This window comes from Emys orbicularis, chromosome 2 (assembly GCF_028017835.1).
Source record: "Emys orbicularis isolate rEmyOrb1 chromosome 2, rEmyOrb1.hap1, whole genome shotgun sequence".
Taxonomy (NCBI): domain Eukaryota; kingdom Metazoa; phylum Chordata; order Testudines; family Emydidae; genus Emys; species Emys orbicularis.
Genome location: NC_088684.1, coordinates 292,022,118 through 292,041,603, shown reverse-complemented (window position 1 = coordinate 292,041,603; position 19,486 = coordinate 292,022,118). Strand labels below are relative to the sequence as shown.

General features: G+C 47.8%; 1 protein-coding gene across 1 annotated transcript in view; it reads right to left on the bottom strand.

Moving 5' to 3' along the window:
- The window catches only part of WNT9A (Wnt family member 9A), a 63,247-nt gene that overhangs the window by 10,684 nt on the left and 33,077 nt on the right, over positions 1 to 19,486 (bottom strand). Inside the window, exons 2-3 of the mRNA XM_065399760.1 lie at positions 8,922 to 9,181; positions 1,773 to 2,035 (exon numbers count right to left, since the gene is read on the bottom strand). Coding sequence (XP_065255832.1) covers positions 1,773 to 2,035; positions 8,922 to 9,181 — 523 coding nt within the window. The remainder of the gene's footprint in view (positions 1 to 1,772; positions 2,036 to 8,921; positions 9,182 to 19,486) is intronic.

Here is a 19,486-nt window from a genome sequence, read left to right as displayed (position 1 = left end):
TCTCAGGGCACCCGTTATACGTTCTGCCAGGATTGGGGAGTAACGTGCAGGGTGGGAGGGGGCAATCTATGCTGCTGAGAAGTGGGGAAGAGACCACCAAAAATTGTGCTGCACCTTTAACAGATTGTTCCAGTGTTGGTCCATGGGGGGGTGGAGAGTGTCTGGGTACGGCTATCTCCTAAGGCAAGCTATTGGAGGAAGGAGTCTTCTTGCCCACACCAAGCCAACCCAAAGCAGGCTCTATGATGCACTGCACTGACGCATCTGGTCTACACTGGTTTAACTAAACTGATGCCTTTAAGCCAGGGCAACCCCCCTAGTGTGGGCAGTTGTGGCCCAATGTTTAGGGCCCTAGCCTGGGACTTTGAGCAGGGAATTCAACTTCGGTCTCCACCATAGACTTCCTATGTGACCCTGGGCAAGTCACTGGCTTTCCAATCTGTAAAATGGGGATAACGCCTCATACGAGTGTTGAGGGGATAACTACATTAAAGCCTGGGAGATGCTCAGATACTTCAGTAACAGAGGTCCTACATGTACCTTGGATATTAAAAGGGAGCTCTATTGCAGTGTCTCAGGTTGGTTTATGCTAATTCAGATGAAGAGTTCCCTATTTTGAAACACAGAGGGATTCCCCCATTTAGTTAAATTGGTTTAGTTAAAAGTAAAGGCGCCAACTGGTTTTCGAGCAGCCCTCAGCTTTCGATTTAGCTTTTGGTGCTAGTCAATGGTTGGAGAAGCTGGAGCACAAAAAGCCATGTCCAGTTTCTTTTGGAAGAGATGAAAAGGAGGTTGCCAAGAAACGTGACCTTGAACTGGATTGATTAACCCTTTATCCTGTTACCTTCACAGAGGGGGATGCCAATAGAGAGGCTGCCAAAGCAGAGGGTTCCCACGCTTCCCTCGACATGCACACCTAGCACTCCTGGTTATCCCTGGGAATTAATGCCTGGCTCCACGTACAAGTGACAAGATGGACACACGGAAAACAAACAGGTTACAAAGAACGCTCCTTATTCTACCTGAAAGAACAGCTACAGCCACACCATACTAATGGGTTTAGCCACCAGGTTCTAGCACAGTTTAGCTCTTATTGCGGCCAAAACAGGGGTAGCATTGCTTCGCCAGCCAGAGTGAACAAAGCCAGGTCAAACACAACAGCCTCTTGTCTACATCTTTGCCCCACCATCATTCAGTGATAACTAAACTGGCCTGGCCACGTTAAGCTACATGCTTAATTATAGAAATGGAGGGCTGGAAGGGGCCTCAAGAGGCCATCTAGTCCAGCCCCTTCTGTGAGGCAGGACCAAGTAAACCTAGACCATCCCTGACAGGTGTGTCCAAACGGTTCTTAAAAACGCTCCATTGATGGGGATTCCACACCCTCCCTTGGAAGCCTATTCCAGAGTTTATAGAAAGTTTATCCTAATAGCTAAGCTAAATTTCCCTTGCTGCAGAAGGTGGGAAGCTTCTCGCACGAGCTCTGCAGGGGCATCTTAGTCCTGACAGCAACACCGTGCAATTCTGCTCCTGCTGAGGGGAGGTACTCATGCACCCTGGCAGTGGCCATGGTATTAACATCAAGAGATAGCCAGATGTGATCCAGTCCAGAAGATGGGGAGGGGAGACTTCCTCTGATTCCAATTCAGACCCAACTCTAGGGAGGTGAAAGGCAAAGTGAATTAACCCAGATCACCCCTTCACCCCCCCCCCCCCCCCGAGCTGATTTCCACATGACCCAGATCGGGCAGCTGGAAGGAGCAATCTCTCACCTTCATGCCCACGAGGTTGTTGTGAAAGTCCACCCTGGCTCGCAGGTCCTTGTTGGATTTCTTCCCTAGGAACTCCTTGACAAACTTGTTGCTGTACTTGAGGTTGTCACCGCAACCGCCCCACTGCCAGGCCTCTCTGTTTTCCAGATCGGGAGCCTCGTCGCAGGTGCAGCGCTCCATGCGCCCAGCGCTGCAGGCCTTGGCCATGGCGTGGGTGAGCCCGGCCGAGGAAATGGCATAAAGGAAGGCTGTTTCCTTAAAACCTAGGAAAGGAAGAGAAAGAGGATGGTGTTACTTTGTAGCAGGACTGCCTTGCTGGACACCGTTATCTCCAAGGGACTGGACTGAAGGGAATAAGTCATGCCAAAAGCATTACTCCACACCTGCCATTTATACAACATGGGGAGAAATATTGGAGAACAGAACAGAGAACAATCTTTCCATGGCAGAGAAGTGAGGAGAGAAAGGACAGATCAGAACCCAACCTGCAGCTCTCATCCTGTGTGTGGCTAAGGCCTTGTCTACACAAGAAAACGTTTGCTGGTGTAGCCATTCCAGCAAACCCTCCTAGTGTAGACGCAGTTTATACGGGCATAAAAGAGGGCTTCTGCTGGCATAGCTCACTCCAGTTCCCTAAGAAACAAGCTGTGCTGGCAAAGACACTTTTATACTGGTATAAACTATCTACAGTAGGCCTTACACTGGCAAAGCTAGGTCAGTTAAAAACCAAGCAAAAAAACCACCACACTCATACCAGCATAGGTATGATGGTTAGAAATTTTAAGTGTAGACCAGGCCTATGACGGAGTCAGAGGAAGGAGGAGGGGAATAGTGTGTGGGGGAGCATCTGCGAAGATCCCCAGCCTCCAAGACCAGCAGAGGAACAAGTCAAAGCCATCATCATCAAGTAATCCACATACAACAAATTGGAGGTCAGCAAGAGCTTCATGATCATGACTGCATTGCACAGCAGAACCACTTACAGTTAAATGGTTACAGTGGGGAACAGGAACAAAACTTTCTGCTCCAGAAGCACATGAGCTCAAGGAAACAATGAACTAGGTATCAGTTATTATTCACGATAAATATCCAAGACACAGTTGAGCAGGGAGGAGAGCGACCTACACAGTAGCCGGCCCATTATCACAGACACTGCCCCATTTGAAAAGAAGTTTATTGTAACACACACACACACACACACTACAGTTAAACAAACTGAGGCACAGACAGGTTAAGTGATCTGGCTCGACATCACTCAAGGAGCTGATGAAGACAGAAATGGCTCCTAGGTCCCTTCTATCAAGACAAAGCTACTGCATGTTTGAGATCAGATCCCAGAATTCTGTTCTGGATCTGACTCAAGAATCCCTATCTTGTGAATAACTCAAGCGAAGGGGGACAGTGGCTGATGTCCGTCTGCTAGTCTGTCACCCAAAGACATGCACGGCCACTGCCAGATCACTTCTAGCAGTGTGAGCCTTCAAAGCAGTAGTTTTGGGAGTGAGATTACATGGTGCTGGGCCAGCACCAGTTTTAGCATTGGCAGGGCATTCCCAGATCCATTGATTTCTAGGGACACAGCACTATGTAAGAGTCGGGTTGACAGCAAGGGCCTCCTGGATGGTCTGGTGGTACTAGCCTTGAACTTGGGAGATGCAGGTTCCATTTCCTGCTTTGCTACAGACTTCCTGTGTGACCTTAGGCATGCCACTTGGTCTCTCTGCTTCAGTTCCCCATCTGTACAATGGGGATAACAGCACAGCCCTACATCACTGGCGTGTTGGGAAGGTAAACACAAGAGATTGTGAAGCACTTTGAGATCTGCTGACAGAAGGCACTGTATAGGAGCTCGGCATTATATTGTCATAGCCCAATGTGATGGGGTGTTGAGCCCACACCAGCCCTGAAGGGGTTAGGGTGGCCCAGAAGGCTCTGACAGGAGGCCTGGGGATTTATAAATACTAATTGCTGATGAAGCCCAACTGGGGGAGAAGTAGCAGTAGCAGGAGAAGGCTGCAGGGAGACCAGTCTGCCATCAGAGAGACGAAGTGGGAAGGAGGAAACTCAGGGGGAAGAATGAGCCCTGGAAGAAGGGTCAACCCCAGAGGAATTGTGGGGAAAGAACGCCTGAGAAGGCAGAGTAGGAAGAAGCCCAGGGAAACAGCAGTAAGGAAGGAGACTGTAGGGGTTGGCTGCTGGTTATAGGGTCCCTGGACTGGAACCCAGTGTAGAGGGTGGGCCTGGGATTCCCCTACCAGCCACTGGGAAGTGGCACTGGACTGTTGGAGGTGCCCTCCATACAGTTGGTCCTGTGAGACTGATATCCTGGAAGTGGGGACCATGTAGGACCTAGCCAGAGGGCTGAGCTGTGAAGAGAGCACTGAATTATGGGACGAGACCACCACCACAGTAGAGTGGCCATCATCAGCAGGAGGCACCACATGGCAAGAAAGCTGCTGTGCCATGCCTAGCCAGGAGGTGGTGCTCTTGCGGTGGGTGAACCCCATCACCCCTCATTTATTGCAGGCCACACAGAGCTAAACATCTCTACACAGGGCCATTCCCTCCCCCCTCCCCCCCCCCCCCCGCATATGAATGCAGAGAGGCATGGCACCTACTGAAATCCCCAATTCCACAGACAGCAGCATTCAATGGCTGTTTCTCCTCTTGGTACCAGGCAGGCTAGACTCTAGAGGTGTTACAATACCCGACGTTCAAAGGGCGGTGGCTGAAGGTGACTGTTGCCCATGCCACAGAATTATCACACAACCCCATGATTTGGCCCATCTCAAGCAGGCTAACCTGTATTCAAGTCAGACTTGCTCAAATCATGGTAGGGGTGCTCAGTTGCCATAAGTGACCCCCTTTCACATAGGAAAGATTGTGCATTACAGAATGGCCACTGACAAGTGTACAAAAATAAATCAGTGGGAGCATTCAACACTCCAATATGGGTTTGTGGCAACTTTGTCCTGCTTACTTTTGGATGTGAACGGGTCAGAGGATAATCTGGATTTGGCAGAGATTTCACTAGGTTTGTAGGGTGACGCAGTGTGCTCCACCAGAGGGATTCCAGACTGCTCAGGTGTGTGTCATAGGCTCTATATAGCTAGAAGTGGTTCTCTTTAGATAGAGGAGAGTGCTTTTGGAGTAGGACATTGTGGTCTCTCTGCTGAGAGTACTATTGTAACCCACACATTGCCTGGGTGTGGGGCTCTGTCCCACCTAGTGGCATTGAGACCACTTAGAGATTAATGAGTCTCCAACAGCCTTAGCCAAGGACCATGTGGCTTTAGCTCATGTGGTAGAGACTCATGCATTTAGCTGCAGAGGTCCCAGGTTCAGTCCAGAGGTCTGTCAGCGTTACACCATAAAGTAGAGAAGCGAGAATTTGCACCAGTATTGTAACCCTTCTGCCAGGTGACGCCAGCGGCAACCAGGGCTGGATTCAATATCTAGGGGCTCCTTTCCATGGATACAATATAGAAATGGCTTGAGCCCCCACCCAGTAACCTGGGAAAATTACACACCACCCCTGAGCGCCTCAGAGGCAATACTTCCCCACTCGCAAGCACAGACTGAGTGTAGAAAAGAAACTGAATAAAAGGAGGGAAGTAACTCAGCATTAATTTGGGAAACCACCACAAACAGGGTTCATAAACACAAACCATGAGTAAAAGACCCACCCCCTAGGGGGGGGTTGTGCAGCTTCCTGACCAGACCACCAGAATTCCTGTCTTCACCCCTATTACTTTCACAGGGCTCTGACATTCGAGCCCCTGCTTAACGAGGTTCTTTCAACTGAGGGTGCCCCCCCATTTGGGACAGTTTAAGCACAGTCCAGCTTTCCTGTATTCCTACAGGAATTACAACATTGGTAACCATATTTCAGCACCCCTGCATTCAGTACTAAGGTCATTTGTACCCACCACCAGCCAAAGTTGATCCTTTGACATAGCCGTAAATGATGAATATGTAAACAGGGCAGGAGTAAACTGTATTTACATAAACACACCCATAGTCTCTTCCCCGCCCAGCTAGCGGTCAGGGAAGCATTCATTCAGACCCCACTTACTGTATAAAGCATGAAGCCCTTATTGGAACAGGAGATAAAAATACCTTCTGTGGCTAGGGATCCTGAAGGAAACACCATCAACCATCAATGTGAAACAGCCAGCAACAGATGTGCTAGAAAGGCAACAGGCATTTTTGCATCGGAGTTCTCGGCCTTGTCAATACAATGCTACCCTGGATACACAGTGAGCGCAACAGGCCCCAGATAAAATAGCCCAGGCTCTGTGCACTGCATGGGGCGTATCAAAATGCTGCCTGAAAATGAATTTGGTGAGAAGGGAGAGTTTGTCTGGCATGCTGCCATGACAGCGCTTAGTGGTAAAACTTCAGCGTAAGCTTGCTCCTCTTAGGTCGATTTCACAACCAGCCCATTAGGTAGAATAGCTTATTCTGCACTTCTCCCTCCTCCATCCTTCGAGACTCAGATTCCCAATGCCCACCGGCCTGCGTATCATCTCACTCTCCGGCAGCTCAGCCAGTTCAGTCAAGTTCATGTGACATTTGGCTCTGGCCAGAATTAGAGCCATCTCTGCAGTGCACTATTTGATTGCACCAAGATATTTTGTAACAAGATAATAGACTCTAAATCAATGCAGGCATTCTAACCTCAAGTGTCTGGAGAGCCTGCCATCCACGGCGATCCAGTTTCAGCCGTTTCCAGATCACTTGCAAGTCTCCAAAAAGGGCATCCAAAGAGGATAAATACACAGTTAAAGGGATTTTTTTTTTTATTGTTAAAAAAGGAGCACTTATCTGGAAGTTACAACTCAGTGATCAGGCACTTTTGGTGACCGAATGCAAGATACAGAGAAGACAGGCAAGTTTCTCTCCTCCTTCAAAGGTGAAGTAGTTCCAAGGAAGCACGCACACACACAAAAATCCCCATGCTGGCACATTTGAGTAATTGCAGATGACTAGATAACACACCTTCCCCTTTGCCCCAGGGTAATGGCTCTTGCAATGCGGAGACAGGAACCAAGAACTCCCCTTGTGGAGAAGTGAAAGATTCAAAGGGCAGCATGTTATGCTACAGGCAACATCTGCAGGATTTATAGCCTCTGTGGAGGGCAGAGAACTCCAAAGAAATAAAACATGAAACAACGAGGCAGCAGGCAGGCTACTGGAACCTGCAGGGTTGTCATTTGTTATGCAAAGCCATATTTTTAGGCAGCTAAAATTGAAGCACCTTTAATGTGGTAATGGCTGTCCATCAAGCCAGCTCTCAGCTGGAAGGAACAGGCTGTGGCCTCCAGGTGTCAGTATAAGAAAGAGCTTGTACTCTGTAAGCTCCATTAACCAGGGGTAGTTCTGGCAAGCGGAGATATTTTTAAACATCTTATAGCTCAGGTTCAGCATCTAGGGTTTCATAGGACTTTCCTCGTTCCACACAGTCAAGGACAGACCATCAGTTTAGACCCAACGCTTCAAGTGATTAAATTTTGGACTACCTGAAGGTGGTGCAGAGAGGAAGGAGTGTCTCATGGTTAGAGCAGAGGCAATGCTGTGCCGTTTGTGTATGCATGGCATGTGTTGTATGACCCACAATTGGCCGGACCCGCAGAACGATTCCATCTAGTCCCTGAACATGACGACATCCTCTGCACAGAGTGACCTCACATGCACTGTACGTGCAAGGCCATGCCACATGGAGGATGTCATTTTGCAAGCAAATGTACAGTTGCATGCCGGACTCAAAATGTCACAGCATGCCACTGAGCAAGTGTTGGAGTCAGGATGCCTGGGTTCCATTCCTAGCTCTCTCATTGATGGGATGACTTTCCCTTAATGTCCCTTGGGTCTCAATCTGGAAGATGGGTATAGCATTACTCAGCCACCTCAAAGGGGATGCTGAGAGTCTAAAGGTAGTTTTTGCCTTTCCAGAGCCCCACTTTTCACCCAGGGATCTCTAAGCACTTTGCCAAAACACTATCTTATTTTCTATTAGGGAAACAGGAAGGGGGCTTTTGCCTCTTCCAACTAGCTTCCCTTGTACGGAGTATTACAGTCAGACTTCTTTCCCGCCCTTCACACAAGGTTAGATGAGTTACAAGACTCACCACCAATATTCACTCCCCTCTTCCGCTCTACAGAGCAGCTCACAGAGACAGTGTAAAGTAACCATCCATATTGTCCTCGACCTAGAACCATTCCAGGCCGGGGCAATTAGGGCTCATTGAAATGAAGCTTTTGCAACTTTTGCTTTGCACTAGGACCTGGCAAAAGCTGACTCTGCATATCCTCTATGCCCCTTCATTAGGGCTTTGTTTCCCTTTCACAAAATAAAGCAGTTCAGCACATCCTGCTCTTACGCCTTCATTTTAAGGAGAAGATTCAAAGCATTTTGGTCTGAAAGTGGAGTACTCTTTAGGCACCACTCCAGGTTTCGTGGTTTATTAAGAGTGTTTCTTACCTTAAAAGAGAAGTCTGAGGGGCAGATTGGGGCAAATTCTACCCTCTGTTAAAACTCATGGGTTTAGAGACAGAACAGAGGGCAGATAATTTAACCCAATCAGTCCATCTGTGAAACTCCACTGAAGTCAATTGGTAGCTGGAGTGTAAGTGAGCATACAACTGGATCCATGGTTACCACATCCCCTTTGGTGACCCACCATGTTCTAGAGAACAGGGGCTCTCAACCTTTCCAGACTTCTGTACCTCTTTCAGGAATCTGGTTTTTCTTGTGTACCTCCAAGTGTCACCTTACTTCAAAAATGAATTGCTCACAAAATCAGGCATAAAAACTACAGATGTGTCCCAGCACACTACTACTGAAAAATTGCTGACTCATTTTTACCATACAATTATAAAATAATCAGTTGGAATGTAAATATTGTACTTACATTTCAGGGTATGGCATATAGAGCAGTATAAACAAGTCATTGTCCATATGAAATTTGTTTGTACTGACTTTGCTAGTGCTTTTTATTGACTTAGTTTTACAACAGGCTACATATCTAGAGGAGTTGATGTACCCCTGGGGGATTGGGGAGGTCTTCTAGGGGTACATATACCCCTGGTTGAGAACTATTGCTCTAGAAGGCTGAGCAAATCCCCCCACTGGTCCCCCTCACTTACCTCTCTTCAGCAGACTGGCTCTGTAGCGCCCCTCGAGGGTGCAGTTCCACCGTTCGAAGCGGAACTGGTACTGGCACTCCAGGGCACTCATGCTGATGGCCTCCACGAGGGTCTCTGCCACCCCTGGATCCCGCCTGCACATCCTGCGCTGCTTCTTCTCCAGCTTCAGGCGGTCGCACACTTTATAATGGGCCTTGACGGCAGCTTCCTCCATTTCTGAAGTCAGAGGGAGGATGGTCAGAGGTTCATTCCCAGTCAGCCTGTGAAGAGACCGGGGTACAGGGTTTGGGGGGGGGAATAATAATAAAAAAGAAGGACTAGTCAGAAGACCGCTACCATGCTCACAAACTACATTCTAGCATCTCTAGCCGGTGCCAGCCACTGGCTGGAGATGCCCTACCTCATGGAGTCAGGGGCAAAAGGAGAGAGATACACAGAACATGTCCTACATTATGGCTCTGCAATCATAGAATATCAGGGTTGGAAGGGACCTCCGGAGGTCATCTAGTCCAACCCCCTGCTCAAAGCGGAACCTAATCCCCAACTAAATCATCCCAGCCAGGGCTTTGTCAAGCCTGACCTTAAAAACCTTTAAGGAAGGAGATCCCACCACCTCCTTAGGTAACCCATTCCAGTGCTTCACCACCTTCCTAGTGAAAAGGTTTGTCCTAATATTCAACCTAAACCTCCCCCACTGCAACTTGAGACCATTACTCCTTTTTCTGTCATCTGGTACTACTGAGAACAGTCTAGATCCACCCTCTTTGGAACCCCCTTTCAGGTAGTTGAAAACAGCTATCAAATCCCCCCTCATTCTTCTCTTCTGCAGACTAAACAATCCCAGTTCCCTCAGCCTCTCCTCATAAATCATGTGCTCCAGCCCACGAATCATTTTTGTTGCCCTCTGCTGGACTCTTTCCAATTTTTCCACATCCTTCTTGTAGTGTAGGGCCCAAAACTGGACACAGTACTCCAGATGAGGCCTCACCAATGCTGAATAGAGGGGAATGATCACATCCCTTGATTTGCTGGCAATGCTCCAGCTTATACAGCCTGAAATGCAGTTAGCCGTCTTGGCAACAAGGACACACTGTTGACTCATATCCAGCTTCTTGTCCACTGTAACCCACAGGTCCTTTTCTGCAGAACTGCTGCCTAGCCATTCAGTCCCTAGTCTGTAGCAGTGCATGGGATTCTTCCGTCCTAAGTGCAGGATTCTGCACTTGTCCTTATTGACCCTCAGATTTCTTTTGGCCCAATCCTCTAATTTGTCTAGGTCCCTCTGTATCCTATCCCTACCCTCCACCCCCTCTCATAACTCACCCACCTTCAGGCCTAGGTTCAGGTGATGCAGTCAAGAGGCTTTCGTTTTCAGGTTTGTTAGTCTAAGTTAAGAGATTTGGGAGCTTTAAGGGGCGGGGGGGGGGGGGGGAATAGGTGTCCCATCCCCTTCTTCAAGTACAAGGTCCTTGACTCATACAAATGTGCAACAAAAGAAGCCAGCATACTGTTCCCGGTGTCGAGTGACTGGCTGCTGGACGCTGACTAGGCTGGCACCGGCCCCAGGGAGTAAAGAAGCTGCAGGAACATCTGCTGGAAGCATGAGCCGTTTGTTGGCTTTTCTACCAGTAGCCAGCTCTCCTGGCTCTGCCCTCTTCCGGCCAGGTGCCAGTGCAGCCAGTCAATGGGAATCACTATACCCGGTTTTGAGGGACCTGAAGATGCATTTCCCCCAGCCAAAAAGGAAGAATTGCTAAAGCCAGAATGAAAAAAAACTTGCTGGAACGTTTCAGCCCTGCACAGACACACACAGAGCGAGTGCAGGGCTGGGCGTTCGCCTTCACTGAAGCGCACTCTGTTGGTTTCAGAACTTGCACAGAGTAGACCCTTAACAGGGCCCAACATCAGGGGAGGGCAGCAAAGACAGGGCAGGAAGAAGGGAAAAAAAAAAAAAAAAGGGACCATCACTTCCGGAATTAAAAATAAAGGTTCTAGAACCTTAAAAAGTTATACTTTTGTTTTAATTTTAGGAGGAATTCCATGTTATACATAGGGATCTCCCTACCATGCAGGCAATCAACCCCCAGCCAATAGCCAGCATGCTGGAACGCCAAGACATTTCTTTACAAATAGATTTGTATTCCAAGTCCCGATCTGAGCCCCTACACCCAGCAGAGTTGACTGAAGCCACTTCATAGAAGTCAATGTTCTCCTTCTGTGGCATTCAAAAATGGACCCAATTGTTTTGCTGATGTTGTTTATGGTTCTCCCCCCAAACCCTTGGCCACTTTTGAAGTATTGGGATTATTATTTTTTTAAATGGCTAAAGGAAAAAAAGGACAAAAAGAAATAGGGGGGGGGGGACACTGATAAGTGAAAAATATCAAAAAGCGATTAAAAACAATTAAGGGCGTGAAAGTATTCCAAAAACTAGTAGTTTTTCCCACAAAGACACTGTTTTCAAAAAAGGTAATTTTTTAAGCCACTCTCGTTCATAGGTTTCCACCATTGCCACTGGTTCCTGCTCACCCCTTAATAAAATTTTACAGAAAGGTGCCAGATTGACACCTCAGAAGATGGAAACTGTCCACCATGAAAGTATAACAGCTCATTAGCTCAGAGTCCTGACCATGAAAGGACCAGCTCTAGTGAGTAGGGGGGGAAAAAAAATAATTCTTCAAGTCCACTCTTTGGATTTCAGCCTGCTTGCTGGCCCTTTTCTTTGCTTAGTAGCCCAGGCTTTGGCATCACTTCCCTCCATATCCTTCAGAAGTAACTTCTGACCTTAAGGGCTTGTCTACACTACAGGGGCTACAGCAACACTGTAGCTATAACCCTGCAACATAAGTGCTTTTTCCAGAACTGGAGTAACTCCACCTCCTTAAGCAATGGTAGCTAGGCCAAGGAAAGCTAGGTCTACACCTGGGGTTAGTTGGTTAGAGCCACAGGGTCCTGGGGTATAGATTTCTCTCCACATCCCTGAGCTACGCCAACTTAAAATGTAAGTGGCAACAAGGCCTAAGCTTCAGAAACCCCCCCCCCCCCCCCATTATGCTCAGTTCAGTGAGCAAAGACTCATCCAACAAGCATGATAAGCAAGTAATGGACATTTGTCACCCAACCCAGCTTCATGGCTTTTTGGGTTCAGGTCTGCTTGAGGCCAAAGCAAGAGAACAGGTTATAAAACCAAAGCACGTTTACAGGGTCAGTAGCAGTTGCTGCTTCTTGGCCAACAAAGGCCTGTCCCATTCAGGCAAAAAACCAAAAGGGGAGGGGAAGGGAGAAAACCAGTAAAATGAAGTGTACCTCTCCTAGCTGTTAAACAGAACCCTTCTTCCCGATGAATTCCTGTGGAGCAAATGATGCAGAGTAATGTGCATCTTTGGCATGAGACCTATGCCCATTCCAGCAGGGGCACCAACCTAGCAGTATCAGGACTTTACTGTGACAGTTCAAAGGGCTGAGGTGGCATTTTCAAGAGAGTGCCATCAACACACACACACACACAGCGCCAGGGAGAGTCCGTGCCGGTGCCTGAAATACTGGCTTAGAGCTGCCACGGCATGGAACCCTTATAATCCATCAAGCCCTTTTATGCAAGCTAGGCTGAGTGAGGTCTTGTGAGGCCATGGGGTCAGAGTCTGATGCCCTCTCCGCTCTGCACAGAGGCTGAGCTGTTCCTGCCAAGGAGTCTGGGGCTCTGTAGGGGGGTGAGGGAAGTGCACTTACTCTTCCCCCCCCCCGCCCCAAATCCTTGGCTTTAGTGATGAAACTGCCATCTAGGAGGCTACTGCGATTGTGTTCTTTTGGCTTGAGGGGAAAAATGCCCATCCACTAAGGCCTGGATTGAGCCCAAATGCTTGTTTATCAATCAGGTGGCTCTAAGAAAGTTACTTTTGGTCCCTAAGAGGGAGAGGGGGCAAGTGGGTCAGGCACTGGACTGGGAGTCAGCGACCTGGGTTCTATTCCACGCTGCCTGCTGTGACTTGCTCAATGTCACTTCACCCTACTATGCCCCATCCCACCCTTTGCCAGTCATGTCTTTTTATACAGGACTTTTACTGTGCCTCTCTCCAGCACCTGGCACAATGGGGTCCCAAACTTGGTTGGGGCCTCTGAACAATAGAGATAATTCCAGCAAAAAGTCTAGGGTGCATATGATGGGGATGGTGTTCCCTGAGCAACACCTTGTGGGAGGAGCTGGGGTTATTGTTGGTGGGAGCAATTTCCAACACTGAAGGTGGACTTGTATTAGTCATTTCACCATTCAGTCTGCATCCAACTGCAAAATACAGTGCTTAGTTGGGAACCATTAAAACTAGTCTCTTCCCTTTTGAAAGAGATGCCAGCATTATACCTACTTTAATTATTGCAATAAACTGTTGGCAAGTGGTACTACCCTGGATGCTCAGTTGTGCCCAGCCCTACGAGGCAAAAAAGTTTCCCTCCAAGATCAAATTGCAGTGATCCATGCTTTAATAGTCAAGATCCTGCCCTGCTCTCACTAAAATGTCCAGCTTAGCATAGTGTGCCCCACATGGACAGCAGCAAAGTCCCTAGGCAGCTATGTGTTTGTGGCAATATGGATTTGCCTGAACTTCTAGATAGATGCTACCCCCCCCCCCCCAATGAGCCCTGGTTTTAGACAGGCTCTAAGCCAAAGCTTTTAGTTCCCTACCTAGCAAGAGGATTTTTTTGTGATCAGTCAAAGCAGGACGAGAGAGGCAGGGTCTCTGCAAAAGCCAGTGAGTGCACTCCCAGTTTGACAAAATCAGGAGTTGCCTAAGCCCTGCCACAGCCAAGCAGAGCCACATTACTGCAAGAAAATTTGCTCTGCTATATCTGCCTGGAATGCCAGGCCTGGTGAAATCCACCATGCCACTCTCCTCTTCCAAAGGATTTCTCAATGGTAAATCTGTACAACACTCCCCAATTGAGATCTTCCCTTTTTACGACTACTTTGCCTGCAGTTCTACTGCCTATACCAGCGCCTCTTTGCCTTCTGACCTTCTCCTTTCTTCCAAAAATGCTTTGAGGCACAACTCTACTGTATCCAGTATGAGTGTATGTCATAGCTCAATGACTCAAGTGAAGGAAGCCAGACACTAGTTCAGACTGGACCATGTGGAACAACAGATCTGATGTCCTTCTCCTTCCAGCTTTCTGGCAATTCCAAATTGGGATTTTCCCCTCCTCCCCATAACTTTCCTAACTTGGGCCCACATCATATCCCCTTCTACAAAGTAGAAACACTATTTGGAGTATAATGGGTCCAATTCCTCTCTGGGACAATTCCACAGACTTCAATGGAGATTAATCTGGACATTGGTTTGATGCCCGGTCTAGTCTTTGAAGGCCAGTAATTCATGAAGCAGTCACCACACTTTCACTGGTCCAATGCTTACAGAAAATACGACAGTGAATTGTAACCAGTAGGCTATTTAGAGTCCATAAAGAGGAATCCAACATATAGCTCTGTTGTAGACCTCAAAGGTCCACTGAAGAGGTTTTTGGTTTTACCAATACAAGTCATGGGGAACCTCCCATTAAGTTCTTTCAGATTTCCAGAAGTAGCCATCCAGCTAGTGTGTTCAATAGATTCCAATTTATAGAACAGGAGATGCTGATACCAGACTTTCGATGCTCAATCCAACTTGGACCAAAAAGCCATCAAGAAATCCATCACCACAAAAAGTAAACAAGTTGCAAACTTCCACCAGTCTCTGAACTTCAGCACAACACTGAAGTTTCCCCCCCACTTTGGCTACCACAAAAAAAAAAACCCACCACACAACCGACCCCTTACCACAATAAGATTCCCTCCAAACCTCAGCCCAGATGTGTTGGCCTTCTGGGTGTCTCAGTGCAAGTCAAGCACCATGCCTCTCAAGAGCATCCTGTCAGCAGCTCCCTCAGTTATAAACTAAGGGAGAGCTAGGTGGAAAGACCCTGCTGATTTCACCCTTTGCCACACTACCACAGAAGGGGGCATCGCAGGTAGACAGATCCTAGGCCACTTAGAGTTTATGGTGTTTGGTTTAGACCTCTAAAGCACCTATCTGGAAATTGACAGACAGCTACTGGTCTTTTCAACATTCTCTTGCCTCTAGTGTGGCTCATACCAGAGGGTTGACCAGTTCCCTGCCACATGTCGGCTTTGGAACCACTGCCGCATTCTTCTGTTTTTCGATGATTACATTCACTCCCTCGTTTGGGAGCTTCTGGGTAGCTTGGCACCCCGAGCTCCCAGTGACCTAATTCCCCTGGAACAACCCATTTTGACTGTAAGCAAGCTGGGTTTTGCCCCCCCTCCCCCTTCATCCTCTCAGGAATGAGACAACCATCAGCTAGATTTATGGAGGATTTTTACTCAACTTAAAACCTGCTGGTGAACTCTGGTGCCAGTGGAATGCGTGGGCCAGGGAGCTTTCACTCACAAATTTAAGACAGCATTAGCTTCACCCTCCGCAGTTTGTGCCAGGAGTTCTTCTCGCCTCAGCCTTTCCCCCCCTCTCACCCGCATTGGCTACACAGCTTCATGGATAACCCCCTCTCCACCCTCCCGGAGAATTCTTAGCAACCCAGGACTGTTAATTATTCTACTGACTACTTTTTTTGGCTTCATGTCATTCCTTCTGGCATGGGTCCCACTAGATCGTAGGCAAAGCGTAGCTGTGGAGTGTTGGTACAGGGAGGCATGAGAAAAACAGCAGTGGAAGGAGAGAAAAAAGGCGGGGGGGGGGGGAGTTTAACCCCTTCAGTGCCCCACTGTTGGGGACAGAGGCTCCAGAATTAGCTGCAATTTTCAGCAGACCAAGAAGGGGTGGGAGATAGCTGCAGCAGAAGCTAGGACAAGAGACCGCTACAAGTTCTGACAGTTCAAGTAATGGATGTCCCCTCCTCACCCCCCTTTGAGTCAGCAAGAGAAGGCAAGGCTGATGTGAGGGTTGGGGCCAGAGATCTTACGCACAAGAATGAGTAGTCATTACAGCAGCAACAGTGTACAGCCATGGGCTAGGTTATCTGTTGGCGTAAGCCAGTGCTTCTCCATGGACAATAGAATTACATCAATATAGTCCACTTGAGATTTTAGTCCAAGAGCTTTCCATGCTTAGTAGTTTCATGTGTAAAATAAAGGCACCTGAAATTTCAATTCTTCTCCAAAAGTGGACACAGCAGGTACAAAGGACATGAGCAAGGGTCCTTTAAAGAGAGGCCAAAATCCAACCCCCACCCTATCCAGGTCTGCACCTGGCATCTCTGGCCCACCTGCTACTTCACAAGAAAGCGTTGATACACAAGGCACAGTGGAATGCCACAAGCTTGCCCAGAGCAATGTGGACTTTACTGTTATAAAAAAAGTCTCTACCCTCCTTAGCCCTGCAGAGGGAGTGACTGACTTACTCACAGATGCTTTACGATACCCTTCTTGCTCTGCGTGATGAGAGGATTGGGAGTCAGAAGACCTAGATGCTCTTTGTAACCTTTGCTACCAATTCATTGGGTGACCTCGGATAAGCCACCTCATCTGTAAAGGAGCTGCCCCCACTTTAGTCACCTGTCAAGGTGCTAGGTGTTGCCTATGGTTATTTTCACGTGGTCCTCCTGTTAATATTAAGGGCACAGCCAAAGGGTTTTTGGTTATTAGGACCCGGTTGCTACTGAGACACTGAGGGGAGTCACTTCTACTTGGATTACAGAATACACTGGATTTAGACACTATAATGGTGGCAGTTCTGCTCTATTTCCAAAATATTTCTCTACGACTCAAGCTAGCCCTCAATTCTTCAGGACATGGGCACTTGTGGCCCAGCTCCAATAATCCGCGCAGCATGCCATGTGTTAATGTCAGTCTCGTCTGTCCGCTCCAGTGCCAAAGAACACATCTGACTTTGTAATGAATCACTCATTTGTCTCCCCAACACCTCAGCCAGCCTTTTGTTAAGCCTCGCCTCCCAAATTTAACAGCTCTGTGATGGATGTTATGCAAAGCACTGGCCTCTCCCTTTCCATGCTCCCCCAATCCTGCACGTCCAATAAATCCTGCTTTCGTTCAGATGCAGAGAGAGAGTTATATAGCCCTGGATCAGCCAAAGATTTGCAGAGGGAAGACTCCTTGTGGCAAAAGGCAACAGTTTCCTTAATTGCCCAGAGATATTAAGTAGTGTGTTTAGAGCACAATCATTTAAATAAGAGAAGTTTATGGTAATATGGAAGTCTCAAGCTTTGGCTCTTGGTGCTTATTTGAATCTTCCACAAAAGCAAAGTTAGACAGAGGAGCTTTCTAAGCTAGTACCCCTGGTTTTGGTGGGGCCAGAAATACTTTGAGAACAGCCTCTCTTCTTGTATTTGGCACTTGTGTTTCACAAGTGGAGAGGAGAGATAAGACTCAATAGGGTTCATCCAAACATTTCATAACCGTCAGAAAAGGTTTTAGCCTTAGTGCGCACAGCTGAGCAGGAGGTGCGTTAGTTCCCATCCCACCCCAGCTCCTCCAAACAGTTCACCCATCCCCATTTTACAGTCCACAGCTATCAGATCGTAGAGTATTCGGATGGTTGGGCAGTTTGACACATCATCTGCTCTATTTTGGGAGCAGTTTACAGCTCTGCAATTCCTCTGCCGCACAGCAGCGATAGCTATTTCACTCAGCCACTGGCTTTAGTATCATATTATCCTGGAGGCAGGTTTAAAAACTGAACAGGTGAAAAAACAAACCTATCGGGCACTGGAGAAACCAGGATGCATGAACAGGGATTATGCCTCTGGGATGGTATAGGCTTTTCTTACTGAACCGGAGAAGAGAATGAGTTACAAGTGTAGTGGCTGGTTCTGTCCTTAGTCAGTTAGAAGATGAGGAAATTAAGAGGCTCTGATACACCAGTCTCCCTTGAAGGGGTATTTACAAGCTTTTGAAGCTAATCAGTGGAAGTGTTATTACTAACAATTGGATATAACCAGTGATATGCACCCTACTGTTTCTGGGCAAGCGCTACATACGCAAAGCCGATTTAGTCAATGGAGCTACAGATTAATACCAACTGAAGACCTGGCCCACTGCTCTAAGAGATTCCCTCATTAGGTTAAGTATCTGTGCAGGAAGCAGAGTTTTCTTGGGGCCAGTCCTGGATTGTGGAATGAACTCACTCAGGAACTAAGGACCATTGCAGCCCTCACAACTTTTGGCTTCAAGTGTAAGGTGCATTTCAACCTGCCTTCTAACAAAGAGCAGCATTACAATAATATAAAATATCACACTACACACAACCCTATCAAGACACCACTTCAGTGTACACACAATCCTCTGCATAGAAAGATAAGGAAAGAAAGTAGGAACTCTGACAGACTAGAGAGAGAGAGAGAGAGAGAAGGTGGGCAAGGTGATATCTTTTATTGGACCAACTTCTGTTGGTGAAAGATAAGCTTTTGAGCTATACAGAGCTGAAGAGCTCCATCAAAAGCATTTTTCAACAGAAGTTGGTCCAGTGTAAAAAAAAAAATTCTCACCCACCTTGTCTACTGAGTATCCTGGGACTGACACAGCTACAGCCATACTGCAAACAACGTGACAAGATATTCACCACAGTTCTTAATCCACTATTGGAAGGTGCTCATCTACTCTGGTCATGAGGGTGGTGTAACAACCTATTTACGAATCCATTTGCAGCCTTCTGGAGAAGTAGCAGGGGAGTCAATCTGAGCCAGGGAGGAGAGCAATGGATAAGTGAACTGCCCTGTGGTTTAACTTTTGGTGTGGACACCTCTTGGGTTGAAGGAGGAAAGCAAGTGCTTTGTGTTGTGTGCAGTCTTCCTTCCAAGAGACAGATGTGGAGTTCAGCAGCTACTCAGAGAGTCCTAGCTAGTGCTCCCAATCCTAAGGCCTGGTCTACACTGGTGGGGGATGGGGAGGGAAATCTAAGTTACGCAACTTAGCTGAAGTCGACGTACTTCGATCTACTCACCACGGTGTCTTCACTGCGGTGAGTCGACAGCTGACGCTCCCCCGTCGACTCTGCCTCTCGCTCTGGTGGAGTACCAGAGTCGACGGGAGGGCGCTCGATTTATCGTGTCTAGACTAGATGTGATAAATTGACCCCTGCTGGATTGATTGCTGCCTGCCGATCTGGCGGGCAGTATAGACAAGCCCTAAGTAGCAGCAAAATGTAGGAGGACATCCCAGCCCACAGCTCCCTTGCCCCCCGCAGCCAAGAGTGTGATGGAACTGAACAGCTTACAAGAGCCACATGTGCAGCTTTAACAGGAATAGTCACCTGTGTAGATGGGCAGTGATATTTGAATAGATATACTGATGGAGCTAGAGAAACATGGATTGCCGTGGGGTTGGGTATACCCATGGGAGTGTGTGTACTCATGGGATCATGGCAACTAGAGTGAGACCAAATCAGATCCAGACCTGAGCTTACGTTGAGTCCTGCGCAGCCAAACAGATGGATGCAAGGCAACACCAAGACCCGGATTCAGCCAAGGTGCTGGAGCACATGCCCAGCTTTAAGCATGCCAGTAGCTCCACTGATTGGACCGAGTTCCATGCCTCAAAGGCAAAG